The 24,290-nt window shown below is 34.3% G+C and overlaps 1 protein-coding gene across 1 annotated transcript; it reads right to left on the bottom strand.

The window, feature by feature from the left end:
- Positions 1-89: 89 nt before the first annotated feature.
- On the bottom strand, positions 90-20,667 carry LOC110726387 (DNA annealing helicase and endonuclease ZRANB3-like). The gene is made up of 23 exons (XM_021905861.1): positions 20,139-20,667; positions 19,004-19,366; positions 18,392-18,524; positions 16,998-17,173; positions 11,953-12,026; positions 11,764-11,799; positions 11,593-11,683; positions 10,847-10,906; positions 10,495-10,636; positions 9,809-9,999; positions 9,181-9,282; positions 7,983-8,093; positions 6,419-6,484; positions 6,240-6,338; positions 5,424-5,561; positions 4,334-4,438; positions 3,196-3,487; positions 2,929-3,115; positions 2,755-2,857; positions 2,518-2,663; positions 2,122-2,201; positions 928-1,082; positions 90-579 (listed from the first exon to the last, which is right to left on the bottom strand). Exons 1-23 carry the CDS (start codon positions 20,484-20,486, stop codon positions 322-324), a joined length of 3,456 nt encoding a protein of 1,151 aa, XP_021761553.1. The 5' UTR covers positions 20,487-20,667; the 3' UTR covers positions 90-321.
- Positions 20,668-24,290: the final 3,623 nt, after the last annotated feature.

The following is a 24,290-nucleotide window of genomic DNA, read 5'->3' as shown; positions in this document are numbered from 1 at the left end:
TTTAGAATTGACATTTATATTTATATAAAGAACATTTCAAGCATTTTAGAATTGAAATTTATTTTAATATAATGAAAATTTCATGGAATAATTGCAGTAAGATACACTTCATTCATACAGTAAATTTCCTGTACTACCTGACAATTGATTACAACATGTATCCTAGACTAAACAATACTACAGCAAAATCATAATACACACAAGACCTACTGCATACAATCCCCTAAAAAGCTCCTTTAAAAAGCTGTTCCAAAAAGCATCAGTATGCTCAAACTTAGTGCCTTAAATTTCACTGCTGCAAGCCTGCATGCTAAAATAGACTCAACAGGTGCCAGTGTAGCTAAACTTGGAGAAGTCAGCAATCAATGGTTGTTTCAAGCTGCTATCGTCTTTCTTCTCTTCAGATTCTTCAGAATAATTGCTGCCAGGTATATCTTTCTTCTCTTCAGATTCTTCAGAATAATTGCCGCCAGGTATATCTTTTTTCTCTACAGATTCTTTAGAATAATTGCTGCCAGGTACATCTATTAGTAACTCACTGTCATCATCTAACTTCTCTTTCATTGCAGAACTTCGGTTCTGTACAAAAGGATTAATGAAATAAAATTTAAACTGCATGACTTTTGCAATTAAAGAGTAGAGTAAACATTTTTATCTATAGCAAGTGGACCATCAAGAATAATAAAAAATTTATACAAAACCTCAAGTTTAAACTGATAGAGAAGGTTATTTTTATATCTCCTCATTTGTTTTTCACCTCTAAGGCTCTAAGAAAAAATGGTTGCCTTAGCTTATGTTTGTTCATCAACGCTGCACTGTAGTATAATTTAGCTGTCGACATATCTTTCTGGATACAGGTGTAAAATGCTACTATAATGCTCTGAAACAATTCTTGAATTTGAAGAATAATTATGAAGTCTAATATACCTTACGCAGTGTCTTCTTTTTATTACTTTTTCTGAAACTGGCCAAAGCCTTCCTATATAGCTTATTTTCCATACATCGTTGGGTACGTTGGGCTGCAGTAACAGCAGCATGACATGCCACACATAGCGTCCTCATGTTTTCTAATGTGCACTCACCTGCAAAGTTGAACATAGTGAAAGGGCAGCTCAGACATGACAATAAAAAAAATTAAAAAAAAATAAAAAGGAAATTTTGCTAAAAAACCTCCTTATGAAAGCTTTTTTTTTTCTTTTAAAACCTCATAATTTTTTTTTTGCGAAATCATACCTTAAATCAATTTTTTTTTTTTTTGCAAAGTCATACCTTTATGCCGGGAAATGGGGTTTGGCCCTTTTTTCCGGCGTTGACTACCCCAATCCACCCACGAAACCACCTCCCTCCCCAGCCCCACCCAAAAACCACTCTTTCACGGCGTTGACCACCCTAAACCCTCCTCTATAGCCCTAGCCACCCCTCTCCCCTCCACTGTCGGCGCCGGCACCCCTGGCCGCGCCCCCCAAACCCTAACTTTAAACTCGAACCATCCTAAACCCAGATATTGCGGGGTGGTGGAAAGGAGGGGGTTCGATTACGTTGGTGGGGATGAGGAGGGAAGGCGGTTTCGTGGGTGGAGCTAAGGAGGGGGTGATTTCGTGAATGGGGCTGGGAGGGGGCGGTTTCGTGGGTGGGGTTGGGGTAGTCAACGCTAGAAAATGGGGTTTGACTTCGCCAAAAAAAAAAAAATTGATTAAGGTATGACTTCGCAAAAAAAAAAAAATGCTTTTATAAGGAAATTTTTTGCAAAATTTCCTAAAAAAAAATCCTAATCCTCATTCATTGAGTTATTTTAACTAACACAGTACTGTGAATATTAAATTAAACATATACATGGAATTTACATAAAACCAAAGGATTAAAAATTTACTAGCAGAAAAGAGTGCATATTGTTTTGGATTTTCCTTCAATATAGAAACATTTATACTGAGGCGGAAGTATAACAAGCAATAAAAGGAGGTACTGTCTATAAATGAACTCCAATCCTACAAAATTGCAGTTCACTAATGGTTGCATTCTTTAGTCCAATAAACAAAGCATCCATCACAGAACTAGACCATTAAAGACAGAAATTTAACAGTAAATGAAAAAAACATGCAGATTGACAGAAATGTACCATACCTCCTCCTATGAACACAGCAATTATGTGATCTGCATGCCAGGCATTACCTTCAGTTGGTTCACGAACAAGTTTGTCAAGCCTAAAAAGGAAAAATCTCAAATTATGGCACTTCAGAAAGAAAGAAAAAAAATCAGTATAAGTGGTACTCACAATTTCACAAATGCAATAAACAAGGGAGCATATGGCATTTGAATTTAATGATGATCTAGAAATACTTCAAATTTTTCCTGATACTTTAGAAATACTTTGTATGACAAATGAGTCTAATCGTACAGAAAATGTCACCATTATCATACATGCAAAACTATTAAGTACTTGTATTAACCATGACATAAGACATCACAAGCTACAACTAAATTAAAATGAAAATAGCATAGTATGATATGGCCTCATACAACTTTCTGTGCTTAGTCAATTGCGGCGCCTCACGCTCGATATACTTCTCTCGATTTCCCATTGCTAATGGTATTAAGTGCTGCACAAGCTTGTGGCAGTCGAGCTGACAATTTGTACAGATACCACGTTCAATTTGAAAAAGCTCCTGAAACACCAAACGGCAGTGTTTAGGACATAAAAGATTTGAGCAGTGTTCAAGTGTCACATTAATACTGACACAAGTGTAAGATGCAAACCTGACGAAGGTATCTGCCACTAGTTCTTGAGCGATACTCGTCATAACAGACGTTTGAGCAGAAAAGATCAAAAAACCCCTTGGGCTTCTTGGCATTGATACCTCTGAAAGCAGAGAGTTAATTTCAATCATGAACAACTGTAAGAGATCTAATATACTCCAAAAATATACTCACTGGCAAGTATTTTGGCAGAATTTGCATAAGGGTTCATCCATTAGCGTCCAATACTGTAAGTGCAATGTCTTCTTCTTTCTACCATCACGGAGACAAACTTGCTTTAATGCTGCGTTAGATTGAAGAGGGAAACTTATTTCAAATAATGGTGTATGCCTTCTCTTGCTTCCTCCTTTCAGAAGTCCATGTTAAGATGAACTAAATATGTTTTAGAAGAGTGTAATAATACAATAATCTATAAGAAATTCATGGCTATTGAATGTACATTTCTATCGTGGTTGTTGCTTTCACTGAGGCGCAATAGTTCAATGGCTAAAGGTAACTGCAAAGGCTTTCCAAACAACTTCTTCTTTTCAATGTGTTTCAGGTTCTTCCACTCATTTATGAAGCTCACAATAGCAAGCTGGCAAGTAGGATTCTCCTTGATGAAGACAGAACTCCACTCACTGGGATCAGCAGAGATTTCCTCTAGCCGGAAATTTTCAGATAATGATCTAGGTGCTGAATCTTCTGCAAGATCACAAGTGCACAAGTGGACTCTTCCAGTATACTGACTCACCTACAATTCAGGTAAAGATTATAGTCATTATTCATTGGCAAAAAAATTGCAAATGGAAGGTGGAGTCATATCAAAACATATTTTCCAGCAACGCGGAAACAAAACTGGAAATATCGAATCTAGTATTGAAGAAGATAGAATCAAACATAAATTACCATTATAACAATCCAGATTAAATTCCATCATTGTCAAATATTATTTTTCACAATATAAAAATCACAATAAATACTTTATAGATATATTAGGGTTTCTTCTACAGCTGTACTTCAATTACTGAAAATCAACCATTATAACAATCCATATTAAATTCCATCACTGTCAAATATAATTTCACAATATAAAAAACACATAATAAATATTTAATAGATATATTAGGGTTTCTTCTACAGCTGTACTTCAATTACTGAAAATCTATCTTGAAACAATATGCCATCCTATAATAATTGGTGGTAGTCCGCATTGTTTAATAAATCCAAGCTTAATGACCCTCTACCAGACCATTCCATAACTAGCAAGTTAATGCCAAGACATTCATAAAAGTATTGAATTGGGTGTTAAAATTCTCCACATAGATTTGAATTCTTTTTTTTTTTCCTACAAACTTCATCAGCTAATGTGGTAAATGGGATAAACTTGTTCTTGTTAAGCTGCAAAAGTAGATTTGTGCATGAAGTGTATCAATCATATACATAACAATTAAATTGTTTATGCATAACAACATATACAAACTCGTACGACTTCATGCACAGATCTTAGTGGCACGCTAGAATGAGGACACAAGTAGTTTAATTGAAAGCAAGGAGTATAAAACTAAAATGAAGTAAAAAGGTAGGTGTAAATGCTCACCGCAAAGCGCAGTGAATCCATATTTACTTGGACAAAGCTCTGACTTATGGTCAAACAATCATTCTCTTTAGTTAACTCCTGTGTCACTTCAACCATTTCATCTGTCTGCATAACATATTGAACATAAGAGTCAGCACCTACAAATACAGGATTGATGAAACACAAACCCCTATTTATTTCTTCTTACCTTTATATATATAATATATATGTATTATTGGAATTCTCTATTCAACTAGGACCACAAATTTTAAAATGTGATCATCTTTTTCTTACTCCAACTATCATAGTGGGTGCTTCCAGGCAAGAAATCTATACATAGAATCTAGTAAATTATACATCAGCAACCTTGTGCAAGATGTTCAGGTATTCGATGAGCTGCCCCCTGACCTTTCTAGATAAAAGAAATATTGAGAAGTCCAGTATCCTTGATTTCATAACAATACACTATAATATGGGTTTATGCAGTGCAATACCTACAATATATAACTGAACAGATTGTAATCCAGATACAAGTCACAATCACCTAGAACTGGAAACATGTGGAGTAAGAGAGCATTAGACTCTAGATTCCACTGACTTCAGCTACAATATATACCTAACTTTGTAACATTGTCAGTGTCTAAGATGTTTTGGATTAGGCAAATGTAATCCATAAAGGTAATTTTCATGACAACGTGGAAGCAAACCCAAGTATGACTATCTAGGGTGAACCATATGCACTATATATTAGAAAGAAAACCCAGTTGAACTATGTCATACAGGACTGAGAGTTTAATGTCAGCAGTTTGGAGGTATAAGGGGAACAGGTCGAACATCTGTAATCACTTCGCTTGACTTCCTTTGATTTCTAGTGTCCATAAATAAATATACGACTTTTACCAATGTCCATGGGTTGTGTATCTTTGTAGCAGTATACTTCAATTCTCCTGTTTATTTACAGGGTTTTCTAAATGATGAATAAAAAATTCAAACAAGGGGGGAAGTAAGCAAGAGAAAGTTAAAATTCAAATTTCAACCGTTGTAGTACTAAAGCATCATAAATCAGCATGTTAAAATTAATGACCAATGTCTCGAGTTCTCATTTACCTACCTTAACATCATCATCATAATCGGCTCCATTCTGCTGTACGTTGTCATCTGTAGGACACTTCTCTATAGATGGAGCAGCATAACTTGAATTCACACTTTGAAATAAGTTCATGTTTCTGATACATGATACATTATCAACCTGTTTGTAATTAGAACCCATTTCACTCAATAGTCTACATAAGAAATGGACATCATGCAACGAGGAAACCAATTTCCCAATGATTTTTTAACATAATCATATTCTTGGATACTGAAAAGTTTTGGACCATTTTAATTCAACTTTTAATCTTTAAAGCACAGTCCACCAAGTCCAAGTTATAATTCATCTTATAACTTTTATCAACTGCTTGTTAGGTGATATTATATGTTGGTGATGAGTATAATTTGTATGAAAATTTGTAAGAGAAGTCATGTTCCAATGCCCATGGTAATGCTAGTTCACCCAAACGTATCTCTTTAGTCTTTTACACCCAAAAGTATCTGCAGATGGAGTAGCATAACCATAGATAGACATTAGAATGAATTTTTCTCACAAATTTTGATTTATATTCATTCCTCAATACTGCCTGTTACTACCAAGTAAGAAACGAACTGTAAGAATTTTTCTCTTCCTTGACAATAAATAGCAGTCAGATTTTATATCTCAATTAAATTCCAGTGTCATTCCTCTATGTTCCCTAATCCCTTCTTTTTATATTATTCTAAAATCTAGATAAACATTCAATATGATGTCCTCCACCCTCTTTCTGTATTGGTGGATCCTATTTCTGTACAATGATGATCTTACAATCCACTGGGCAAAGAAAAGAAAGAATACCGCAATCTCTCTTATTGCGTCATACTTCCCATCAATTGCAGATGAAACACGTTGAATAATCCTGTTCAACTTTCGCCAGCGTGATTCATCAGATGTATCCTAGAGTTCCATGAGAAAATTAAACATGAAGATCACATAATCTAACATAAAGGCATGAAGCCAAAAGGGAGGGGAAAAACCTTTGCACAAAATATGTAAATGTTGACTGCATTGGTTTGTCCTCTTCTATGCGCTCTATCCTCAGCCTAAACAAGCAACTGCAAAGGTTAATCAAAGTTCTACTCAAAAGCAATCATAATACAGATAGCAAATGTGCTTAGTAAATGACATTGAAAAGAGTTGATGCTAAGATGACTCAATAGTTAACAGAAGGAAGAAGTATTGTGAGAAGATTGGTCTCAAACAGGGGCAATGCCACCACACAGGGCCCCCAAAATTGGATAGAAATAAATCAGGAGACAATAATGACTAAAGAGCAGTGGCACAGTGGTGAAATGCGAGTGCCATAAACTGAAAGTCCTGAGTTTAAATCCCAGGATGAGGTCTGTTGGTTTTTTTTTTCCCCCCCTTTGCGTTTCTTTCTCTCCTATCCTCTTTATGATTTCTAATTCTCTCCATTCTATGAAAATCCTTTACAATTGACCAAACCAAATTTGTTAGTATCAATAGGGAGTGTTTCAAAACCTGTGATCTCGTCCGTATCAACAGGGGGTGTTTCAAACACCTGTGATCTTGTCCGTATCAACAGGGGGTGTTTTAAAAACCTGTTTAACATAACATCCCGTGTTTCACACAAAAGTTACTTCCTATTCAGAGACATAGTGAATAATTCCCCATGTCTCCCCACTAAAGGCTCTAATCCCCTACTAATCTATTCTAACGATTCTAATAACGTACAACTAGAATAAAATCCTAAGAAGGCTTTGAAATCAAATTCGCATTGTGACAATCGTGACATGGTCTGTGATCACGCATCATATCTGTTCCCGCAATCGCAACAAAACCGTATCTTCAACTCATGAAATCAACGACAAGAATTTACACATCCTACAGTAGACATGTTACACATTGGCCCATTCCATGCTCAAAATTGAAGGTGTTGGTTTATTTCTATAGAAATCAAAGCACATTTGTTTTCCTGCGTACCTTTATATGCTTCATCTCCAACATATCTCAAGTTAAGAGGGAGAGTCCTGAAGCGTCATTGTTTTCTTATACAATTTTCATCCTTCTCTCCCTCTCCTTTATTTATTTATTTCATTTTAAAAAGAAAAATTTATAGAAAGGGGAGAAAAAAAAAGGTTGCAACATTTGGAGGAAAAAATGTTACTATATGTTGCAATTAATTTCTCAAATTCATCATCATACCAGTCAAAGATACTCATAAGAAGATTATAGCCAAAGTGATGCTACATAGACAACTTTGTTCCAAACCCTCACTTTTGAAATGAGGATAGAACACAAAAGCTTCTAAAGGAGCATAGTCCTCTTGAAAAAAGATCTATTATTTCGAATATTTCCTCAGCCAAGTCCTAAAATGCTAAGCACAATTAGACAGCAAACATGCACACTTATTTACCAATTTTAAGAGAATAGCACACAAAGTCACTTGTGATAGTCAAAGGTGTGCATTGGAGACCGTAAAAAAATAGAAAGTATACATCAGTAGTTTCAAATTTTTTATTCAATAATTATATAAGATTATGGACTTCAGCACATTATCAATTACCAGCTCAACTATACCTGCTGCAAGGAAGTTGGGTCTTTGGGAAGCTCCAGGAAGACCACATTACGAGCCACTGAAAGATCCAGTCCTGCATAGCCAACTGAAATTCCGATGATTGCAATCTTGACCTACATCACATAATTTCTGAATATAAATACAGGATATCATATTATAATGCTAGTCAAAAAAATTATTGTTGCCTTTAAGATCACTATAATAAACTGTAATGAACGCCTCAAGCAAGCAGAAGGGTGACTGGATCACATACACAAGAAGGAGCAAGAAAGGACAGGGAAAGCCGTCAAGGGTAGGAGTTGTGGAGCAGCAACATGAAAATCAGTGAGCAGCCAAGGCAGTGGTCTGCTATCATATCACATGATGACAGCTGCACACCTTTTGTCTTTTGATATTACTTTATTTTGGCTGTTTGTGTATATATAAGAAAGGGGAGGGAGGAATATGCTAGGTAGCTAGATATTTGAAGTCATTTGGGAAAGGAGAGTGGTGACCTCAAGTCACTGAGTGAGAGTGGTGGCCTCAAGCCTCCTTGTAAGAAAGTTTGAACCTTTATTAACGAAAATAGCTGCCTTCTTCTCTAAATCAGTCACTAGTGTTTACTTGTGTGTGTGTTTTTATTGCTTAGCTGAACTAGTTTGTTACATAAACTCATTCAATTTTGAAAATAATGCACATTATCTGGGTGGATCCATTCATCACTTCAACCAAATGTATCCATCTACAAATATAACAGCTTACATCATTCTTTTTTATTTAATTCTTCAAAACAAGACAGGAAGATGACGTGTTTCTGTCGTAGAAACTAGAGTAATTCTAAAAGCATGTCTTTAAATAAAAAAAACATTCTGAGGTATTGTTAAACCTTTGCTAGACAAGAAAATTAGAGGGAACACTGGTCACCGTGGTCGGCACATGGATAGGAAAACATACACTCTGGTCACTATGGTCAGCACATGGATAGGAACACATTGAGCTTGCATACTGAGGATGAACTCATAGTAAGATGGAAGGGATAATCAACTGAATTCTACATGCAAAATCACACACATTGAGCTCGCATACTGAGAATGAACTCATAGTAAGTTAGAAGGGACAATCAACTGAATTCTAGAGGCAAATTCAAATACGGTGAAAATTGCAAAGCATCAAACGATGACAATATAAAGAGCATAAGTGAGGATAAAGAGCATAAGTAACCTCTTTTGATGACTGAAATGACCTCACAGCAATTTGCCTGTCGCGATCAAGTATATTACCATCAATGCGTACAAAACCAATGCCTTTGTTACAAAGGAACGCCTGAAAATGGGTAACCATTCATAAGAATAAACACAAGAAGTGTATAACATAACACTTCCAAATAGCTAATCTTTCCATTTAATCTTAGGTTTTTTAACTTCCTGCTCAATTTAGAAAAAAAGATATAAGCCTTAGTTGTTTGGTTGCAGTGATTTAATCTTAGGTTTAAATGGGGCTTTCCTTTTTATGGAAATCGCCATGCCCCACAGATTGATCAATTACCATGGAAATGGAAATTCCCTATGTAGCTTGCTACTAAAGGGTATTTGACGTAAAAGGAACAACAAGAACCTAACTTCTCTTAACTAAAATGCACATTGGTCTATAGAAAGGTGGTCCTCTTATGAATGAAAGGATTCAATTTTATCATTTTGCAGTTGCTGAAAGTAAAATTACACAGCCAGAGAACACAACTATCACGGTATATTTGCAGCTTTAATAATGATATAACAATTCCATCATTATTAAAGTTGGTTAGCCAACATTGGCAACACCTGAAGCAAGAGAAATATGAAGAGCTCTTCACCTGTAATTTATCTAGGACCTTGAGATGGTGAGCAAATATTATCATTTTGTGAGAACTCGCATCCAGCTCGGCATTATTTGAGTCATCTGCTTCAGTAACAATAGGGTGAAGGGAAAGCCAATCAAGAAATCCAAGCACCTTAGAAATACCAAGCACTTGATCAGATAGCTCTCGATCATGCCCTCCAGCGTCTGCAGACAAAAAAAAATCACCTCAAAGTGAGAACCATCTATATGGTAACATCATGAGGGATCATAATTCACCTTGAAACCTATATACCACCAATGTAGACATTAATGATAGATCTATTTACTTCACTAACTTATCACATCTACCATACCAGCACATACTAGTAGAAATAAGCAATAATCAGTCCAAAACTAACTTTAATCTGGTTGTATATACATAATAAAAAATAAAAAACTTATAATATGTCATTCAATTTGCCATGGAAATTGTAAAGCCTAATACTATTATACTATATTAGAAACCGATAGCATCCTTAAAAAAAAAGGGAACAAGGTACAAAAATCATGAGCAGAAAGGAAAAGGAAACCAACTGAACCCCAAAAAGAAATTGCCTCACTCAAAGGGATCAGAAAAGGACAATACAATAAGACAAAAACATGACATTGCAAATAAATTTAAATCTTATAGTTATATCGTACTGTTATCATCATCTTTACCAGCATGATTAGTATGTGACTCTCCCAGATTTGCCACAACATTCTTCGCAAAAGCAATGTCTGATTTTTTTAAAGATAAGCTAATAATTTGTCTACGTTTAGGCGGTAACTGCACTAGCAAATGCTCCTTCAAACGCCGTATCTAGAAAGCAGAAGCGAATATAGGTAAGTTGGATATATGTAGTCAAAGAAATATCCAAATTTCAAATATTAGCAGAAAAGAAATTGCAACAGTAGAAATTCAAAAGTTTATCAACCAATAAACTCTATACTAGTTACATGCATATGAACAGACTATATAAGATGAAAAAAGCTCAATAGATGCATGGTCAAGCAGAGAAGAGAGGAAGACCATGACAGTTTGTCTAAGTAAAACATTCAGCTCCTCCAAACGGGTGCCCCTTGAGACATCCTACAAAAGATGCAGGAAGATTGGGTTAATTGACTTTCAATAATTTCAGAGACTTGTAATAAATTCTAAATTAAATTACTTCTACACAGCCAAGGCTTAATAATAATCTCATTTGCGAAAAAAAAAATGAGGACCACTTGTTCTCTGCAACAAGGCAATCGATACAAAGAGAGCCATGGGACTTTGGGAGGTGAGCTCTCTCACGAACAATATCACGGGTGTATTATTATTTATGCCAAGTATAGATTTCATGTGTCAAGCCCAACTTTGCTTTGAGAATGGCACTATTTCTTTAGAAACGAAAGAAAATGTTCCAAAGGAGCTCAATCTAGTTTGGATTGAATTTAACACCAAGTACAAGCTAATATTCTTAGAAGAAAGGAATACCCTGGATAGTGGATATCTTAACCAAACCAAGTACTTCTCCAATTATGTAGGTTGATTACACATAGACATTTCCATAAAGCTCAAGTAAAGACTTGCCACTGAATGCATGACATTGTACATATAATACACACTTCAAGCATTTTGAAATGTGTCTTAATCAATATAAACAAAAGATGGAGAACTCATTCATTACCTAAGAAAATAGTTTGAACAAATGCATAATTTTTAAAATTTGACATAATTCTTTTCCTTAAATAAGGATGAGGTAATCCAAATTCAATGAAGGATACAAACTTTACCATGAATGTCTTTCCTTTATGATTGTTGATAAGTTTTGCAGAACAGTAAGTAGTTGCATACTCATATTTGTCTTTACCCAGCAGGCCAGGCCTAAAAGGAGAAAAAATCACCTTAGGATTTCACAAGGCAAGGAAAATTAGGTTTATGCAACATAAGACAAAGAGGCTCACCATAACATATTTATCTGATGATAAATATCAAATGGCCTATGATCACCTAGCAAGAATTTCACTGTTTAGACATTCACAAAAATTAAAAGAAAAATATCCACAGCATGACAAGATTAAAAATAGAATGCCAAGACTTTATGAAGATAATGCCATTAATTGCAGTATTGAAGCTTTGGCTGTATGTGTAACCTTGACAAAGATGGTGTTCCTGATAGCAGAATTATGCGTTTAGCCTCAGATGCCACATCGAGAACAGCTTGTATCTATTAACAAGAAAAGGCATCAAGTTAAGGTGTGTTATTGGGAAATAAAGCCATTATTGATACTACATAATAAATGACCTGCAGTTAGATCATTTGCAAATGACAAAACCCAATATTTTAATAACCATAGTATTTAATTCCAGGCAAAAGAATGGTAGCGAATGGGCCTTGTACAATTTCTGTTCTTCATGTCCAACTCTGATCAGATTTAAAAATGCATTGCATTGATTAATTTAGACTAGAGACTGGCAGCCAAAATGGTACATTAATAATGAAAAAACAAAATTTCTGTGGCACACTATATTTGTAATAACCTGGATGGGTAGATACCCATCAATGACTAGTCTACATTCTAAAGTAAAACAGTAAGACTCAGTTCAGTTGACCTTACTTCAAATCAGATCAAACCAATCTAAACAAGTTCTAATCAGATATGAATGGAATAAAAAAAAAATAAAAAAAAAAAAGGTCATATCATAGAACTTATTTTACACATTGTTATTGTTGTTTGTAAGCAAATAAAATTCATTGATCGTCACTCATTATTGCTAGATTCTAAGAGAAAATGCCAGATCCACTCCCATTTAAGAAATGTAATTTGAGCTTCAACAAATGTTCTGACAAGGTAATCTCTCCTCTACTTCAGAACCCACATCATGAGCCTCAACAAAAAAAATACAACATAAACACCTCCGAATTCATAGGCATGTCCATTAGTGGTCTAAACAAGTTAAACTATGGAAAGGCTTACTTAAGAAAGAGGGTTGAATAAATTTTTTTTCCACAGCAAAATGAATATAACTCTAATTTATCCATCAAACCCCTTAATGACCCTAAACTTCTTGGGTCTGCATAAATAGATTGCTTAAGCTCAATCAATTCTCCTCCTCGTAATATTGCTCAAAAATCAATAAAAATGAATTAACCTTACGGACATGCTGCTTTACCTTCTGTACCAACTACCAAAGGGACCTTTGTCATAGGCGACAGAGAATGATTTAATGATACCCTATTGCACTCATAAATTCTAGTAGTTTAGGACTTATCAAATTCTACTAGCTTAGGAAAATTGATGATACAATCTTCACCTCTGCAAAGCTTATTATAAGCAGACCGCTTACAAAATCACAAGATTTTTAAGTCGACTAAACATGTCAAGCTACAAACTTTACATTTGGGACACAAAATTTATAGTCGACAATACTTGTGGCACAAAGTTAGCTTCACTATATGTATAAATAACACTGGATGACACACTGCGCTTTTCTTGGCACACCCTCATCAGATGCCTTTTGAAGAAGTTTAATGGTGGGTGGCCATTTATGGTTGTTTGTGAGCTCAAGAGCATGATCATGCATTCATGCACACGCACCCACCTTCCATTCTTTACATTGTCATCACAACCTCATCAATGCCAAAGATGAATCTCAAAAGCCCTTCCAAGGCTCAACAAACATGATACCACATGATCTTATCCAACTTCCAGCCACGTCTATTGGTATACATGAACCAAACTATCAATGAGCAGCTTGAGCCTGGCTTAGCTAAAACTTGTTTGTGTTTGCTTAAATAAATAGATAAACCAATTTCTAAAAAGTTTAAAAGCTCATTTACATTAAAATATGAGATTGACCACAGATAAATTTGTTGCTCATGAACAACAGCAAACAAAATAAAATATGATTTATTTTCATTTCAAGACTATCAAGAGATAATTTGGAGGTTTTTTTGTTCATTTTAAATTCTTTACAAATTTCTAATTTTGGTTTCATAACTAATGCACATTGAATAATCGGTCAATATCTTTAAATCTTTAATTTATACATACATGCCAAGAATGAACATATTTTTAATTTTGATTGAAAGCTTAAACTTGAGCTCCATTACGTTAAAAACACTTGAGCATAAACAAGATGATACTTAAAATAAACCACACCCACTACAATGGTGTTGTCACTTCAAACCCTACCACTCAATCTTCATTCTCTTCCCTTTGATTATACTACTTTTATTATACCATCAATAATGCCAATATTGCACATTAACAAGCCATTGTATATAATCTATATAATGCCATTAGAAGTTGGTATCTAGCACTATAATTCTAATAAAGACTTGGTGAAGCTTCCCAATAATAAGACTCCACAAAAACCCAAAGCATGTCATACATGAAGAAGCTCCCATACTTCAAGAATAGGGTCTAAGCATATCATCTCCCTCCATCTCAAACGTAGCAATAAAATTCCCACCCTTCACAACTTTAACATGGTCTCAATAATATTCTTTTGAAATAAAACCTACAAAAATTAGTGATCAATAATCTTATTCAGACTGGCTTCTCAATGCACCGCACTCATCTTTTCAGCCTCTAAAAGAAAAGGATTCATTTTTCAATTATGAAAGCAATATAAACCCTTAAGAAGGAACTCAAGTCTCAACAAATTCATTGTATATGGCTATACGTCTCAACCTCAGTCTGAGCAACACTCACTTATTTATTCTAGCTCATCAAGCCCCTTGTAAACTGCCTATTTCCTTCCTCAAACATTACAGTTTCATACTTCTTTTCAACAAACATAAAGCCTGAAAAACTGCACAAAATAAAACCCCTTCCAAAGATATCAATGAAAGTAGAAAGTCTATACCACACTGAATGTATTTGAATTCTGTAGTCACCAACCAAGATCCTCTCCCTCCATTACTCTTGTCAAATTAGTGAAATAATCCAAGAATTTATCTACAGTCAATTTATTCTTGTTATTGCAAGTTGTTTTTAAATGACTTACACCATTACACGTTCAAGATCATTCCAGAAATCTGACATGATGTGATCAGAGGTAGCAAATCTTCTTCACGGGATCCAAATTTTTTTAATTTCTAATTTTCATTGTCTTCCTGGAACTAGAAATGGGTAGCCACTTTTCCCCATTAAAGTAGAGATGAGTATAAACAAGGGACAGCATGATATTTTATTTTTATTAGATAAAATGGATCACCTACAATTCACTAAAACAAAAGTATACCAATGGATTTCATGTTACTCAGAACATGTTCTCCTCCAATTGAAATATATTTTGACTTGATTAAGGCGTTCTAATCTGTTTTAATTAAGGTCTGGTCAGATCTGGTTTCTAGGTTGGACTAGACTTTGACCGTAATGTATAAGAAAAAACAGTATCTTGTTGAATTTGTCTCGATCTGTTTTTCCATAAATCTATTTTTTTTTTTAACAATATTTAGTCACACAATCACATATATGAAAAAAAAAATAATAAAAAATAAAATAAAATAAAAGTAATTAGAAATAAGAAGTTTAGGTTTAAATCTTTTGCGTTCAGTTTGATCCGACCTTGCCTGATTATAAAAAAGAATTAGTAATAAGTTTCTGAAATAAGATGAATAGAATAAGTTTTATTTCCGTTGTTTCCTTTTTACTCATAACACACCTTTTATGCAAGCAGTTTTAGGAGATGATTAGGAACGAGCGATTTAAAATAATTTTAACATGATGATTAGAGTAGGGTTAGGTATATCATGTGTAAAATTTATTTTGAATAATTTGTCCGTTTGCATTATATAATCTCAACCTCAAAGCACGTGCCACAAGGTTGTGTTGCAAGTAAATAAATACGGAGAAAGTATAACACTATACACACAATTGTGCAACATAGCATTACTATTATTCTTAAAAGCACAAAAGGAATTAATCCAACTAATGTCAGCTCTAAATTAGAGATATATCCTTTAGGCCATGCTTGGATTGGGGGTAATAAATAAAGGAGGCAATAAAAGTCAAGTTAGGAAAAACATAAGTGAATAGAGGTGGTGTTGTAAGGTGTTTATAAATGAAATAAGGTATTTGTGACATGAAGAAAAGAGAGAGGTGGAGAAATCATTATCTTCCTAATGAGGATAATAGTAACCCACTTACCCACCTTTCCCCTAGTGTAACCATTACCCCCAAAATGAAGGTATTAGTTCCCTATCTTCACCTATCACCACACCACCATTACATAAAACTCCTTGCAATAACTCCATCACTATCTACTCCTCCCCAATATTCACATTCATTTTGTTTAGTTATTACTCTCAATCCAAGCATGCCCTTAGGGTGAATATCTTAACCCTTAAGGGAATTGTTCAACCAATTTTAGGATAAAAAGATTACTTTCAACAAATTTGAGGAGAATATTATAACCCTTGAAGGTATCATTAAACACAATAGAGTATTAACACATGACAAAGCATGTTGAAATGGTGTTCAATGTCAAGGGCTAAATTTTTAGCTAGCATATCGCCTCCTTGTTTAGAGCGCAAAAACATGGATGGATCATGGAAGAGTAATATGCTTCTATTAACACTCATTTTTCCATGTCAATTCTTTATTAAAAAAATACTCCGTACAAAGAGTAGGAAGTCTTTTTTGGTTGTAAGATAATAATTGGAAACTAAAAGGAATGGCATACAACCACAAGACAAGAAATCCTTAAATTGAAAATATACAGAAAAGAAAAGCTTCTGAAGTCCTACGACCACGATACTAATATCACAATTTCAAGTTTAAATTTCCCATACATATTAATTATCTATAAGGTACTTGCAAAAGTAGTGCAGGGACTTTCCTGTTTGGAAAATGAAAGTACAAAACAAAGGCCCCTAAAACATACCAGCAGAGACAGCTGAGTAACTATGTTAGGTAAAAAAAAAAAAAAATTCCCATAGTAGCCTCTTTAGATAATAACATGATCTGGGAAAAAAAATCTAATCTTCTACTCTTTAAATGATCCATTCTTCTCATAACAAGTGTTCAGAGCTTACGAAATCATGTTATCATGACTTAGATAACCAACTGTTGCAAAGTTATGCAACTAGAAACAAAATCTAGGATTGTTTAGCAAATATACAAAATACAGCCAAGTCATGTGCTCACCAACAATATTCCGATAAAACAAGGGAAATAAAATAGTCTACCTCTCCAGGCTCTGATTTCTTCTTTGAACATCGTATATGATGTGATTCATCGACTATCATGACACTCCATTCCCATTTCAGTATACTATCTCGCAAGTGTTTAAGCATAGTATAAGAAATGACAACAACTTTTGGACATCTCTTCAAATGCACAGGATTGTCTTTATAACCAAATACTGAAGAAAATAAATGTGCAAGTGTTAAAATCAAAACAAGACAAACATCACCTGCTTTTACAATTTGATCTAGTAAGAAGAAGCCAAAGCAAGCAATACTTATCAAATTTCCAATAATTATAAGTTATACTTCATTAAATCAAAGGACTACTTTTGCATTTGTGACAACTATTATTTTACATAATGCAGAAATTCTTCCAACATATAATATGCCAAAAATATATGTAGTTAGATATGGGATAAAGTGGTACAATGCTCCCATATTTGTAATACACTAAGGCCATGTTCTGTTCACCTTTATTTTCACTTAATTTAAATAAGTTCATATGATATAAGTTCAGGAAAAATAAGTATAAGGGTAACCCAAGTTCATTACTAAAATACGTTTTAATAAGGTCTAATAAGAAAACCAGGTGAATAAAACACACTCTTAGAGGGTGAAGGAAGTATATCAGCAATTATATATATATATATATATATATATGTACAAATATATACATTTATATACATATATATGTATATATGTATATACATATATATACATATATATATACATATATATATATATATACAAATAAAAATAAAATAAAAAAAACCAGATGCAACGCCAGTAGCTAATAGGGCTACTTACAACGCACCCTATACACGCGTAAACCCATAATGAAAACAAAAGCAAACATGTAAACTTTTGTCTATGATTATAATGAAGTAAGAAGGACCCTAAGAGCGATACATCAACTAGCTAGAAAGTGGTATACTTATGTATCAAAATGCCAAAAATTGCTCAGCCATATGTTAACAAAAAGATAATAAGAAAGTTCTAGAACACTTAAGCTCATCATTAGATGTTATTGTGGAAACAAGATGAAACTGGTAAAATGAACAACGGGGCAATCATAAATCAGAAGCCAGTAGACCATAAGCAAAGGAAAAAAATGGGTTTTAAACTCCCTTGCCAAATAGCCAATCAAAATAGTTATCACTCATTTACAAAGATATCATTTGAGAGAACAATGAGTCCTAGGCCAAACTTTCTAATCCAATCAGAATGCTATGCTCTAACCATAGTTCATCCTATGAAAATGATTAACGTTCCTAAGAGGGCAGGAAAGATCTTAAGGTGCATTAAACCCTACCAATACAGGCTTCTTACAGGGATGGAAGAGAAAAAAGCTATTAGCTAAAGAAATTAATAGAAAAGGTCATCCAGGACAGTACCAAGATGGATATCAGCTGGCAAATAAGAAGGAAGCCAATGTTCCAATTCTTCAGCCCATGCATAGCGTAAGATAGCAGGGCAAACAACAAGTATTAAGCCTTCACTGGCAAAGCAGCTTGCAATGGCAATGGCCTGAAACCAAGAAAACATCATGTCAATGAAGTGGATTACATTCCAGCAGGAAACAAACAAATTTAATATATACTCATCCATGAATTTATAAAGCCTTCCTCGGTTTTTAACGATCAAAACATTTTCCTTATTTGGAAGTTGCTTATAAAATGCAACATCAATAAACTTGGCTATGGGTTCTCTCTTTCTCTCTCCTTATCATAAGGAACCCTCTTTTAATTCATCTTTATCCTTCTCCTCTACACAAGGGCTCCTAAACAATGTTCATTCCCTATATCATCAAATTAAAGTTCATGAGCACATGCAAATTCTTTAGGCCACAATTAAATATTAAGATCGTCACAGATTCAGGTTACAGCATAATATATACTCGTATAAGAGAACTTAAGAAGGGATAAAAATCAAGACAATAAGAATGGAACAAAGCATGACTCCAAACCAAGTAAGAAAGTGAGTTGATATATCAAAGCTCATGCTACCTGAAGGGTCTTGCCAAGCCCCATTTCATCAGCAATAAGACACCGACCCCCCCTTTGCAATCCAAATTTTAGTCCATCAAGCTGAAAAGGCAAGAGAGTATCCAACAATTTTCTTGGCAGCTTCTTTATCAGTTCCTCAACCTTCTCATCAGGCAAATGCTCAGGCCTACACGGTGTCCAATTTCCAGGCATGTGGGAATGAGAAAGTTTCATCATCACATTATAAGTTGTCCATGGTATTTCTTCAACTTCTTCAATGTCAGTGCAGTTCTTTAAGCATTTAAGAACTGCGTCATAATATGTAAGCTTATAAACAGACGCCTTCCCACCACCATGGATTTGTGTATAATGTGTCGACATAACCTAGTCAAAGAAGAGAGCACAAAACAGCACAAGTCAGGGAAGTTTATGCAGAAAGTAGAATAGCTTCAACACACATTCCTCCAGCTAAGTGACCACACAAGAGACACCAACTTATAGCTTTGCATTGTTGTTCATCACACAGAAGCTCAGCAACCACCAATTCGAAGCAAACATTGTCCAGATAATTGTGTATTACTGGAGACAAATACACACCCTTTACTGACAAATTAATTAAATCGAACATCCAAGTTTGTTCTGTTCCAGCAAAAATAGAATGTGTGTTGAAGCTATAAGTTGTTTTGAGATAGTAGCATAAGTAGAATCAAATGCAGCTACAATCATCAAACATAAAAGCATACAGGTCCAGCAGAACACAATTATAGAAAGCTTAGCATGAACTGCATTCTCACAACAAACCAGGATTGCAGAATGCAACTATTATCATCAAACGAATATGTACATATTGCAAGCAAAACATACTCACATAATGAATCAAATTTGCCAAAAAAATAAATTTCACAGCATAGTTCACACCCGACGGAATATTTAAAAACAACAATCTTTGTTCATCAAACACAATTGGATAATACTTCAAGCAAAAAATGAAAACATGAAATGAGTCAAGCTTAACATATATACCACAATTTCCACACAAAAATTGCAAAACTCATTAAAATTAGAACATGAAGCTTAAAAGTTAAAACCAAGTAAAACCCCAATTCAACTAAAACCCAACAATGAAATAAAAATCCCAAAATACCCAAATGCTCACATTTGAAAGACAAGCCTCAATAATTTGAAAGCAATCTTCTTGACCCGGAAAGCAAAACCCTTGAATTCGATCAGGATTAATGAAGAAAGAATCAGAAGAACAGATTTCGAGTCGAACCCGAAACCTCGAAGGCGGAGAAACGGGTTCAATTTTGGAGGGAACGGGTAAATTGGTTGATGGGTCGATTACTTTCCGTGATTTGAATGATTTCCAGTAATCAATTGGGTGTTGAGGGTTTGATAATAAGGATGCTTGGCGCTTGGCTAAGGCACGTAAACGGTTGGTTTCTATCCTTTGCCTTAACTCTTCGGTGAGTTCTGGTGATGGCGGAGATGGGTCCTCCGCCATTGTTGATTGAAGAAGGTGGGTGGGTTAGTACACTGCTTACTGCTGGATTCTTTTTGAGTTTTGAGGGGGGAAATCAGGAAAGGAGAGAGCTTTGATGCTAACGCGGGCAAAGAAAGGTTTGAAGACTAAAATTGCCGGTTTTCGAGTTTTGATTTAAAAGGTTTCGCTCCCAAAATATAAAACATGGCATTGGATCCGTGTTGCTCATTTGATATTTGAAAAAAAGCACCTTTTAATGTCCACTTAGGCTTGGAAACAACAAAAGCCAAACCCTTGTCCTCCATACAAGTAGGTAGTGCAAAGAGGAGGGATATTTGCCTACAAGTTTTACATAGTTTATTGTCCAAACCCAAATACATTTAAATTTTCATATATGGTTGCATCATACATCAAAATGCTAATCTATAACTCATCGGCCAATCAACAAAAGCAGAGGGTACAAAGCCTCCATTATTGTAGAGGAAATGCATGCTATTAATTACTCTTGTCATAAATGATGATAACAAATGTTCATTAGATTGTTGCATTGTACTTTTAGACCTCGTGCTGGTACAATTACTATACCAATATGAGGTCTAATTGTACCAACAAACCCTTGTTATTGTCATTGAAGACAAAAGTACCAACATGAAGTCTAATTGTACCAATAAGCCCCTATTATTGTCATTGAATACAAGAGTAATTATTGTTTCAGACAACATATGCATAATACAACTTAATTTTACTCTATCATTTGCTTATTTTGAGCTCCTTGATGCTTTGATTTCATTGTACAACAAATCAAGTTTACAACTAAATTAATTAGATAAAGTTGATAAGACACTATTTTCATTTTTCAATTCTTTACAATAAAATCAGTTTTTTTATTTTTTTATTTTTTTGGTAACTTTACCTTAATTAAAGATTTCTTAAACCAAAACAAAGATAAAAATAACTGTTAACACGTAGCTGTACGTGTAGCAACTGTAGCACCTTAAAAATTAAAACATTTCTCTAATGTTCAAGTTTATGATTAATTATGAAAACATTTCATTGATGCATAAAAAGATTCCTTGCTTCATTAGTAATTTTGCCTAACCATCAGTTCGAGGATTAAGTATAAGATTGCCAAAACCATTCTTAGTACGTATGCAAAGTATATTATTTACACGTTACATATTACTTCCCTAACGGTCTCTCGTTCTCTCATATATAGTTCTACTGTATATTATTCATACCACAATGCAAATACCTAAATGCATAATCTGTTTAATTTTTTTTCAATGATCTAGCTAGTTTGCATATATATCAAGCTAGGGAAGCTGCGTATCGCTCCATCAAGAATATATATAACGAATAAGATCAGTTTACAAAGAAGATTGATAGATTGTTCTACGTGTTGTATGTGCACATTGTAAAGGATAATGGACCAGCAAAAGAGGCATCGCCGAAGGTATAATACTTTCTATTCATGCCTTATTTGAATTTTACCATTGTTTCAATAAAACCTATATGTACATCGATACATTTAGTTTAAACCATCTTAACACAATTGAAATTGTATACCGTGGTTGCACCACAATGTGATGTATGTGATGATCTTAGCCTCTCCCAAATTCTAAGCAGATTTTACTAAAGGTGTTTAGGAATTAATTAGGTAGAAGAAAAAGATAGAGGATTTTTTTTAAAATAAAAAAACGATGTTTTGAAATGAAAAAAATTTAAGTTAGGCTCCTTAATTAATCGAAGAAATAGATAGTAAGAACAAGCGAACAACTTTCAAAAAGTGGTACCTAAAATATAAGATATAAAAATTCATAAAATTGTTCATATTTGCAAGTTGCAACTAATGAAACACCATTATCATCCATTTTTTGTCTCCTTAAAGGGGAAAAACATAAATTAGTTATAGTGAATATGTTTTATACTCTATCAGGCTTGATGTGTGGATGCAGCATGTGTCCTCCGTTTGAAAAGGAGGGTACGGTACGGTAGGATGAGATTCGAACCCGTAACTTTTATGTCACGTTGGCTCTAATACCATGTTAGAATATCAACTCAACTAAAAACTGAAACTGATGATTAAGGCCTAGGAATATGTTTTACACTCTATCAAATAACTATGTGAAAAAATGAAAAATATTTATCATACAACATCATGCCTTTGTTTTTGGGAGATTTTAAAAGCATTTAGTGTGTCGTCATGTAATAACAATGTTGTACACAAATAAATAAGAATAAATACATGTTCCCTTTGTCCCATGATAAAATAAAAGCAATTGATTATGAATTTATGAGGTAGTTTAATTATCTTTCCCATGTAAATCATGGTTCGTTAATCATTTTGAGCAAACATTATTATTGACGTATAGCATATATTAGAGTGAGTTTTTCAGATGTACAACAAGAGAGACCTGAAGATTACGTAAACACCAGAGACATTATGAAATCAGAATCTTTTAGACGAGGTACTTTTCTTAAATTGAAAACCTTAGCTTGCATTTTTTGTATTTTCAATCCAATAATAATACTGTATAATTAAATATCTATCCACTTATTATAAAGTTTTATTTATGAAATGTACTGTGTGTTGGTTGTTGAAAGGGAGCTCAATAATGAACAGCAAGGAAAGCGATCAATTCGCAGCAACCATTGCAGCAGCAGCTTATGCGATATACTCCCTAGAAGAAACGAGAGCCGAGTTCGAGAAAAGAATGGTAGAGAGCTTTAGAGAGGATCCTAATTCAATCAAGAGCAAGAGCAGGATAAATAGTCGAGATGATAACTCTTTTGAACGGTCGAGTTTAGGAAATCTAATGGGACGATCATCGCAAGTAGAAAGGAGAGATGGTGGTAAGGTTTCTGAATTTGAGGCATGATTTAACCAAGATTAATCAGCTTAGTCTGCATTGGAGCGTAATATAGACCTAGTAAAACTGACTTGTATACGATGAATATAATTTTGACCAAAACATTGGGTAACATTATTTGCTTTTCCAAAAATGGAAATAGAATTTATCATTAAACTCGAATATCACCAGTCTAAAATTGACTCAAATCAAACACAATCCAAACTATTTGTTCGCACGCAATCTTTAAGAATATTTGTCTATCAGTACTTCACTAGTCATTACAAGTATTGGTTTAGCTTAAGTAACCCTTAGTTTTAAGCAAATTAAAATACGTAAGATGTAATTTTATACTATACTTTTGGACCTCCCTAGCTATAATTTTGTTTATTTAATTAGTATGTATATGTTATGTATGACATTTTTAAGTACGGTAAGATAACATGTGCAGGTGATCAAGGTTCAATTTCTGTGCCAAGGACTTCAACAAGAGCTATTGAAATATCAGGATTAGAGCAAAGGGGGAGCAGAAGGATGCCAAATAAAGCAGATGAATGGGAGCAAGCGCGATTAGCCAAGATCAATAATTGGTACATAATACATATTACACGAATCATATTCATATAATCGTAAACATACATAAACATCGATAATGAATAAACAACAGAACTAATTAAGGGTGCTATATAATATTAGGTATGTGAAGATGAGCAAGAAGATCATCGAGTGGGAGAATGAGAAGAAGAAGAAAGCTAACATTGACATGGAAAGAAGAAAGGTAAAATCCTCTATATAGTCCAAAATATAAATTGTTTCAGTCAGAAAACAATGGGCCTTCGTCTGGCCCTTCGGATAAGTGGAGACGAAGCCCAATTCGAGCGATGACCGAATTGGGGATTTCCTGCACAGCAATGCAAACGTAAACTAGCCTCGTGGGGTGTGCCGAGGAAGGCCCCTCCGATGCCGAAGTCAGTAC

The sequence above is a fragment of the Chenopodium quinoa genome, unplaced genomic scaffold (genome assembly GCF_001683475.1).
Source record: "Chenopodium quinoa cultivar QQ74 unplaced genomic scaffold, ASM168347v1, whole genome shotgun sequence".
Classification (NCBI taxonomy): domain Eukaryota; kingdom Viridiplantae; phylum Streptophyta; class Magnoliopsida; order Caryophyllales; family Amaranthaceae; genus Chenopodium; species Chenopodium quinoa.
Note: the sequence above shows the minus strand (reverse complement) of the source record. Positions and strands in the feature narration are given on the sequence as shown.